Source organism: Cololabis saira, chromosome 14 (assembly GCF_033807715.1).
Source record: "Cololabis saira isolate AMF1-May2022 chromosome 14, fColSai1.1, whole genome shotgun sequence".
Taxonomy (NCBI): domain Eukaryota; kingdom Metazoa; phylum Chordata; class Actinopteri; order Beloniformes; family Belonidae; genus Cololabis; species Cololabis saira.
The window spans coordinates 23,627,797-23,637,724 of record NC_084600.1 but is presented as its reverse complement, the minus strand read 5'-3'; the positions used below and the strand labels follow the sequence as shown (position 1 = coordinate 23,637,724).

General features: G+C 39.6%; 1 protein-coding gene across 1 annotated transcript; it reads left to right on the top strand.

The window, feature by feature from the left end:
* The first annotated feature begins 400 nt into the window (after positions 1-400).
* On the top strand, positions 401-8,882 carry ei24 (EI24 autophagy associated transmembrane protein). The gene is made up of 11 exons (XM_061740205.1): positions 401-519; positions 1,457-1,593; positions 2,640-2,785; positions 4,008-4,068; positions 4,342-4,408; positions 4,490-4,614; positions 5,659-5,778; positions 6,026-6,137; positions 6,228-6,339; positions 7,410-7,484; positions 7,566-8,882. The coding sequence occupies exons 2-11, from the start codon at positions 1,552-1,554 to the stop codon at positions 7,726-7,728; spliced, it is 1,023 nt and encodes a 340-aa protein (XP_061596189.1). The 5' UTR covers positions 401-519; positions 1,457-1,551; the 3' UTR covers positions 7,729-8,882.
* The last annotated feature ends 1,046 nt before the right edge of the window (positions 8,883-9,928 follow it).

The following is a 9,928-nucleotide window of genomic DNA, read 5'->3' as shown; positions in this document are numbered from 1 at the left end:
ATCTTGTTCATAAGCAGAACAGATCTGGTGATAGTAGCAAATAATGCTACTTAGGATGTGGATGGTTGGTTACTTAATCTTTTATTTTTGGTTCAATTTATTATTTCAGGAATTGTAGTGAAGATTTTTCACCCTTTTTGAGTTGGATTATTGTCATCTTTATTATTGTCATGTTATTATATTATTATTATATTATCATCTTTTATATTATCTTTTGTATGTCTATGTGTGGACCCCAGGAAGAATAGTCTTCCCATGGCGAAGACTAATGAGGATCCTTTTTAAATAAACAAATAAATAAACAAATAAACTGTATTGAGTATCTTTGTTAATACGTTCAATTTACCACCCAAATGTTGAGGAAGAAGAACTACATTTCCCATGATTCTTAGAGTCGGAGCTTGCGCAATATGTTTTGCACGGCCCTGCTTGTCAGTAGCGTCTGTTTGGTGTTTGTTGTCATATTTAGGGGGCGAAAGACAGAATAAATAGGTTTTAACCCCGAACCTGTCGCATGAGGTAAGCAGGAGATCATGGCTCGCATCTTGCTTTCTCTTTCCCTTTCTTCGCTCGTGGACGCGTTGTCTTCTCTAAGGAAAACCCAACAACAAATAGTTAAAATAGTTGCACTTCGCTAGCAACACGGAGAGATAAGCTAGCAAAGCACTGAGAGAAAAGACACCAAAAGTCGAAGATTATCCAGATTATCGAGATTATTAGAAGAAATCGCAATCATTTTTTTAAGACTTTTTGGTAGGTCAATGTGTTAACATTGGAGTCTTCAATGTGAGCTAGCCAGTCGATTTGCTAACATAGACTTACTTTAACTGAGCTGTTTATATAAATTAAACATATTACAAAGCTTGAATCAGATCAGGAGATTTGGCGTTGTCTCATACGGTCATCAAACGATGGATTTACGTGGTAGTTGCGAATAAACAGAACAAAGGCATAATTTATTAAACAGGCACAAAGGCTTTTCTGAGGTGAGTTTGTTTAGGAGTGAAAGAGAAGAAGAGTTGATCTAGTATATAACAGGTTTTTCATCCCCTGACATTAACTTGAAAACGTTTTGTATTCTAAAGAGCCACGTTTACTAAATAAAAATAGAGACTGGGAGACTGAGAACAATACATTTAACTTAATACACACACGTGTGTGTATGTGTATCTCTGTGTGTGTGTGTGTGTATGTATATATATATATATATATATATATATATATATATATATATATATATATATATATATATATATAATGTATGTGTGTGTGTAACTTGCCTCATTGGTGAATTGGCACAAAATGGCTACTACACATGCAAAATAAGGGAAAATAGATGTGAAACTGCCTTCAGAAGCTTTTAGCAGTCCCTTTAATGACAGTGGTTGTTCTTCTAATGTAAAATGAAATGTTATGTCTAATGACAATAAGAGCATGAGGTTTTGCTGTGTGACAGGTTCCTGGGCGAGCCCCTCCCTGCCATGAGAGCAGACCACCAGGTCAACAGCCCCCCCTCCTTCTGCAGTTGATGGATCTGCAGCTGGTCCCGAGATGACAGACAGCGTCAGGGCCTTCCTCCAGAATGTTGCCACGGTCAGCAGATGCAAACACACTGCGCTCACTCTGACACACAATCATGTTACAGACAGTGGAAATGTCACTAAGCTCTTCAGTCTCATTATCCCAAAGTTCTACACTAAATATCCCTCAAAGCTAAGTTTGACTTAGTCACATGTGTCACTCTTTTCAAGAGTCAACTGTCACACATTTTTCTCTGAACTTCACTGTTGAGTTTTTGATAAGAATCCAATAAATAAAAAATAACAAAAACATCTTCAACACAGCAGTTGGTGTTGATTTTTTTTTCTTAAACACATATTGAATAAAATCTCTAACTAAATGAAGTAACTGATTAAAAAATATATATTAAAAGATGTAAACTGCCAGTGGCAGTCAAGAGGGAACAGAACAGAACTTCTTTTCCAAGTTTTCCAAGATTACAAAATCTGTCATCCAACAAATCACAGCTTTACAAATTATAACATCTGAGTTGCATGAAATTAAAAAAAAAAAAAAAAAGCTCACAAGCAATGACGCATGTATAGCAATCTTTGTTTTTTCTTGTCTTAAAATAGTACAAATGCGATGATAAAATAGTAGAATGCAGTATATAACTAATGACATCTGTAATGTGTTGTGGTTTTGTTTATCCAAGGTTGTATTTTATCAGGAGTTTGTCAGTGTGAGATCACTCTTATCGGCTGACTTGTCACTCCCCATATTTATTCGATGTTTACAAATTTTTTTTTTTTTTTAAAGGAGTTTATTTTATGTGTTTAACACTGAAGTGCAGGATGTTTAGTTATCTCAAAACATTAAAACAAACCCAACTGAGGTAAAGCTATGTTAGAGTATATACAAATAAAGTAATAATAAGCAGCCTTTAAGCAAACATTGATTTTATTACTTATTTTATCTTTGTAGTCTTATAGTTTCCTTTTTAGAAGAATGTAAAGACTGATACTGGCAAAATAAGACTAATATAAATTAATTGGTCCAGTACAGATTTTTAAAAGCTGGTGATAGATTCTTTATGCATCCTCTCATCCTCTCTTGCTCTGTTGGTCTGACCACAACAGGGGATCAAGGACTCCATCCTGGGGATTGGAACGATCTCCAAGCTGGATGCCCGCATTCAGCAAAAACGGGAAGAGCAGCGGAGGAGAAGAGCCAGTGGAGCCCTTGCACAGAGGCGTGCACAGAGTGAGGAACGCAAGCCCGACAAGTAGGTTAAAGATGGCACATATTTCCCAACCCAGAATGAGCAATTCATCCTTTGTGTCTCTGAAAATACCAACATATTTTTCTTTTGGCTGTATCCCACACCTCTGAGTTGACAAAACAAAACATGAGATGTCTTGGGATTAAATTATATTTAAAGTTAATCCATATTAATCAAACAATAACTGTGCTTTGAATTTTCACACTGTCCCAACCTTTTCTGATATTTCTTGCCTGTTCAGAAGCGCATTAATACTTAATGGTATTTGCAAATCTAGTTTTGCAAATACAAACTGCATCTGTCGAACAATTGTATTGCATTTTGACACATCTTATGTTTAAAAAAATGCAGTTATTCCTACAAGAATAGAAGAGTACATCCTAAAAAGAATAAAAATGGCAAAAATAAAACCTGAACTTCTGTACATTTACATATTTTGGAATCTGAAATGTACTCAGAGCTGAAACGAAGCGAGTATAACAAACTGTTAGAATTTGAGCTTTGTGCACTTACTCATTTATGCATCCTCTCATTCTTTTGAGCCTAAAATGGTTTTCCCTTTAAGATTTTCCAGTCTCTTAAACTCCTTGAGAATCGAGTAGCAAGGAGACACAGGTGTATCCCACATGAAAGGGGAGTAACATTTGAATGCTTATGAATTACATTTGGCACCTAATAATTCCAGGATTTCTCATTTGGCAGAACTCGCTGCTTTTTAACCCTTTTTATGTACTTCAAAGACATTTTGATCTTCCGTGTTGTGGATCTGAAATATATTTAATTGCTGCATTTTGTACGTGTAAACATCTGAATAAATGCTTTTTCTGTGGACTGTCCTTAAAGAGCTAAATGTTGCCATGGTGACATCAGCATCTGGTTTTTGCAGTGCCATTTTGAAACTTCAAGTTTGGAATTTGACTTTCCATCTTGGTCCTTTTGGAGCCAAAAGTGACTTAGAAAAAGAGAGTGGAGTTCGAGAATGGTACTTAAACCATGACATGTCTTTGAGGCCTAATATCTATGTAATTATATAAATATCTACAAAATGACTGACACCACAGTGATGGAAAGTGACTCTAACAAATGCCACTGTAATGTACACACATCTTTCTGGCAGGAGAATAGCTGTATAAACTGCCAAGTGTTGCCATGAAATCTGAGTTATATAAATGTATACATTTGTATCTCCAAGAATGACTGTTATTGTTCTTATTTTCCCTTTTAGTGAGCCAAAAGTAGCCAGCAGGATTTTTCAGTGCTGTGCCTGGAATGGAGGGGTGTTCTGGGTAAGTTCTTATTCAGTTACAGTACAGTACTGGGTGTTCATCGTTTTCAAAAGGTACTGCCACTGAATGGAGGTTTTACTAGCCAAACGTTGACATTCATTGATTTTGGGCTTAATGACCTCTTTTCTAAATCGTAAGAACTACAGTTCACTAAAAGTTTGAACATAGAAAGTCAATGACAGTTTAACGATAACTGCCTGGTTTTGATAAACCTTGTGTTTGAGGGTATGCATGAGTTGAAGATTAACTGAAGCTCTTATTATGTGTCTCCAGCTCAGTCTGTTTCTCTTCTACCGGGTGTTTATCCCACTGCTGCAGACTCTCACAGCAAAAGTTATCGGTATGTATGACTATCAGTGAATGTGAAGCCTGTTATTTAGCAGCAACCAGTCAGTCAGTCAGAAGTTGTTTTTTGCTCCAGGTGACCCGTCCCTTCATGGTAGCGTGTGGTCCTGGTTAGAGTTCATCCTGACCTCTGTCTTCAGTGCTCTCTGGGTTCTTCCCCTATTTGTTCTCAGCAAGATCGTCAATGCCATCTGGTTCCAGGTTAGACCTTTTTTTTCCCCCCAAACCGTTCACACACCAGTTCCTAAGGACTTTATAAAGTCAGGGCCTGCCTTATTTGAGAGCTGTCCTGTATCATTAAACTAACATGCAAGCATACATTTGCAAACATCAGTCTGTAGAAACCCTTGCAATATGTTATTATTATTTAAATAAGCATAAAAAATCTGAAAGTTGACACAAAGCAAACTGCAACCCAACTATCTGCATGAAAGATGAAAGGGCAGTTTTCAGTGCATCATAGATCCTCCATGACACATTTGGCTTCAGTTGTTCTGGGTTTCTTGGTTTTGTTTTTAAGAGTTAGATTTCAAAAGTTTTAGTTAATAACTTTTTCTTTTCTTGGAATCCAGCTATTTTAACTGCTGGCAGACTGTTTTCTATTGTAACTCAAATTTTCTAATGTTTGACCTAGAAATTATGAAAGAAAATGCCAATAAGAAGTCATATGCAGGGGTATAAAACGCATGAAAAATTACTCCCTTATTTCTTTCGCAAGTGAATTATTTAACTGACGGAGTGGGGGGTGTCTTCAGTTTTTGTTGCATGTCATTGCACATTGTGAGATGCCATGAATAAAATGTTAAAAATTTGTAGAACTCCATATTTAATTAAAAAAGATACAAGGACAACATCCCAAATGTTGAAACTCATTATTGTCTTTGTTTAAAAAAAATAGATGATCTCTACTTATTTCACAACAAGGATTCAACATTTTTAGTATAATTATAATTATTTTTCTTTTTATAAAGAACTAGTGGCCTTTATTGACCAGTAACAGGAGTTAGAGGGAGGGTGGGGTTACTTACGGGAGGTGCTTGTACCCGGGCCGGCTGAAGGAGGATTGTAGTTCATAATTCAACTGATGGAGCGCTGCTCCATCAGTTGAATTATTCAGCACGATTTGCAAGGATAATTGTTTTTAATATTTCCAACGGCTTTCCATCTTTTTGGGTTGTGGGATTGTGATATTTTTCTGTTAATTATTTGCTGCAGTTTTGGTACAGGATTGTTCTCTGTCTGCAGGACATAGCTGACCTAGCATTTGAAGTGTCTGGCTGCAAAGCTCAGTCGTTCCCCAGCGTCAGTAAGATCATCGCAGACATGCTTTTTAACCTCCTCCTCCAGGCACTCTTCCTCATACAGGTACATTATTTTCTCTTGTACATTATTCCTTTTTGATCACAGCGTACCTGATTATCAGCACTACAAAATTACACTGCCACTACTCCTGTGTTTGATTCTTCTTGTGGTGGCCACACGGGGTATTTGAACTGTCAGAAAGAGTAAAGCTGCTGTCGTCATCTGTCACTATGAAGGAATCTCAGCTCTGACTGAGACACGAACAGTGATTATTAAGATTAATAGCCAGTGTTTGTGTTTTCTCCTCTAGGGTATGATTGTTAGCCTTTTTCCCATCGATGCGATTGGACAGATGGTTAGCCTCCTCCACATGTCTCTGCTCTACTCCCTGTATTGCTTTGAGTATCGTTGGTTCAACAATGGTGGGTTTATCTGTCATTTTCCACGCATAAATGAAGCCATGTAGACTGAATAGTTCAGTTAGAAATATCTTCTTTTTGTCCATGTTTAAGGTATTGAGATGCACCAACGGCTGTCCAATATCGAAAGGAATTGGCCATATTACTTTGGCTTTGGTTTACCCATGGCTCTGCTGACCGCCATGCCCTCCTCATACATCATCAGGTTAGTTATTCAAATGTTAAACACTCATCAAAACACCCATGCAGTGCTGCGTGCTTACAAATGCAGTCACACGGCCATTTCTCTGGGAGACTCAGAGAATGTATGTCATTCCTGTATCAGAATGTATTTTTCCAGCTTATATCATTGTGACTGTGTTAGCAGTAATTAATATAATAAATACTAGAGACCGACCAATTTAGGCTGATAACATCTATTTGCAAATGTATTAGCATCTGCGTTAGGATAGATGATAAACGGAATAAGTGACATGAAAAATGGGAGAAAAAACATCCTGGCAACACGCCTGAGAGTTGATGTTGCATATTTTGTCCACCAGGGGGCACTCTGTAACTGCCCATTTCCAGCAAGTGTATATTTTATTGTTCAAAGTGATGCCAAGTTTTAAAAAATCCTTACAACCAGCCTGCTGGGGGGAGAAGGTTGGTTTGAAGGCAGTATCACAATGAATCAAAATGATTGAATGACTTTTTGCATGCTTCAGGCTTCATCCCAACCTTTATTTTTAGGAGGGAACCAGTCCGAATAAATACTCTTTCAGCTCCATCACAAAAAAGCTCTCCATCCACACTACACACATGACATAAACATACGACACATTACATAAATACCAATGCATATCCATGCCAACTGGGCACGAAAACACCACTGGAAATAACCTTTGTTCCATATTAACTGGTAATAGCTTGCATCTTGCAACTTGCACTATTATTCCATACAGATATTGCCTACATAACAGCTGATACCAAGGAGAACAAAGACTGCATTGCTTGTCATTATCGCTCCACATTTAATTTACATTGTTGTTGAGGCTCGTCTGCTTTTGGCATCTTTCTGAATGACCATGTGGTACTGTATAAATCTGGCAAAATCATCAAGAGACTGTATGCAACTACAATGTTGTTTCTAAAGGATTTGGGTTAGTACATCCACTCTTGTCCACAACCTCCAGAGGATTCAAAGTTTTCTAAATTCAACTCACTGGAGTAAGCTCTAAAATGGATCTTGTACTCTGAGGATGTACTCTGAGATTTGATGTCTTCTCTACTTAGTGGCTGCTTGTTTTCCATCCTCTTCCCTCTGTTCATCATCAGCGCAAATGAAGCAAAGACACCAACAAAGCTGTAGTGAGTTTCTTCCATTAAAAAAATGCATAAATAAAGCGTTTGGTCTGACAGCATAGGTCACTAACGTTTCTGTCCTTCCAGCCACTTCCAGCTGCGTCTCTTCTCTCTGGTTGTGCTGATCAGCAACAAGCTTTTCCACAAGACTGTCCACCTGCAGTCCTCCTTGACGTCATCGGCCTCGTCAGAGAAGCTGTCCTCGCCCCACACCTCCCCAAACCGCCAGAGGCTGCAACCCACCCAGTGACGGGCCTACTTTCTTTATCAAGGACAGGAACTACCGAGTGGCTTCATTCAGTTTGGAAAAAACGATTCTTCCAGAGAGATTTCCATTCATGAAGATGATATGTGATGAAGGACACGGGTTAACATGTTTTATCTAATCTCTGGGTCCTGGGTTGTTAAAATGCTGCATCTGCCAGACGCCTCTTCAGTTTGACACAAAAATTGACTGACCTGTGTCACACTGAACATGTTTAGTCTACAACTCTTTTCTTTCAATATGAGGTTTTGTATAAAGTGCCATTTGAATGACTCTGAATAAGTTACAGCAAAAGGCGTCATATCCTTTTGTTTAAGCAAAAATGACAAAAGAAGCGTCTCTTTTTCCACTTTGAAGGGGTTTGTTTGCATTCAGAAGCAAAGCACAGTTGTTTTACCTGCAGCACATGTTTTCTTGGTGTTGCAAGTCACATTTCCTCTCAGATTGAAAGCTTTCTTGCACATGAATTATGATGTTCTTGCCGTTCCAAGAACAAACTTGTACAGCTACAAAGGGACCCCCCCACCTCCCCCGGCTGTTAATTCTGGCGCTGCTTACACAGTTTTCAGTAGAATTTACAAATCAGTGCAGGAGCTGCTGAAAAAAAGGATTAATGGTATTTTGTAACAGTAACCAAATAACAGTTGCTTGTGTCGACAGAAACTTAGCTTGGTGTCTCACCCCCAACTTAAAATCTCCCTTGCTCCACTGTCTGCTGCTGTAGTTCATAAGGTTGCGCCCATATAGAAAAAGCTGTCTGATTTGTGTAACACGAGTTAACGATGGTGAGATGACACTGCCAAACTGCTGCATCAACATTCTGCTTGCTTCACTTAAACCACTACAATGCAAATCTCTGTAATAAAAGGAGTTGTGAGGTTAAAGCCTTTATAATCCTATTGAATATGTGATCAAGCTCCACTTCGTTCACATTCTGTAAGGCTGATCTCTTTTAAATGTTCAGAAGCCCTCCGCTTCACAGCAACACCCAACCGAACTTTTCTCTTGCTCGACAGAGCTTAGTGGCTGTGGAGAGGGGGAGTGATAAGCAACTTATAGTGTTTGTGCAGGCCGATGTTTGTGAGTGAGATTTTGTAAATGTAGCACCCCTGGTTTCAATAAAATTGGTCAGTATTGAATATTTGATCTGTGATTAGGGTGTTTTTTGCAAGAGTTTTAACAGTGGAAAGACGATGGTTGGACACATCAGTGGTTAGACTGAAAAGCAGGAAAAAGTGGATTCACTCATAAGCCCCTTTCACACAGAGATTCCGCAATATTGGTGTAAAGAAGTCCTGCCAATACGCCGCCTTTGTTGGTTCACACAGAACCATACAACGCCGGCATAACGCCGCTCCCGTCTGTAAATTCACACAGCATGCCGGCGTTCCGCAATCAGAGGCGTGACGACAGCGTCAGCGTCTAGTGGCATGCCGGCATGCCGGCTGTGTCATTCACACAGACCCCGTTTCGGCTCTGTGACTACCTCCGCTGCCGGCTTATTGGTGGGGCCACTTGGCCCCCCCATTCCGCCTCCGTGACTTTCACACAGAACAGCGAGGCGGCTTAAAGGCGCAACGTTCCCGCCTCGAACTGGCTGTAGCCCCTTTCACACAGCCAGTTCGAGGCGGGAACGTTGCGCCTTTAAGCCGCCTCGCTGTTCTGTGTGAAAGTCACGGAGGCGGAATGGGGGGGCCAAGTGGCCCCACCAATAAGCCGGCAGCGGAGGTAGTCACAGAGCCGTCACAGAGACGAAACGGGGTCTGTGTGAATGACACAGCCGGCATGCCGCTGACATGACGGTCGGACTGACGCTGTCGTCACGCCTCTGATTGCGGAACGCCGGCATGCTGTGTGAATTTACAGACGGGAGCGGCGTTATGCCGGCGTTGTATGGTTCTGTGTGAACCAACAAAGGCGGCGTATTGGCAGGACTTCTTTACACCAATATTGCGGAATCTCTGTGTGAAAGGGGCTTAAGTGAAAGGGGCTATAGAGTCTCAGAGTAATCAATCACTGTGCAATAATAATAACCAATCATATGCTTTGACAATGCACCTTTCAATAACCATGACTACCTCATACTGCTGTACCTTTCACTTTTTTAATTGTATATGTGTTGATAAGAGCCACATTTCTCTATTTACTGTATGCTACTATTTAAATCGGTACAGTGAGGGAAATA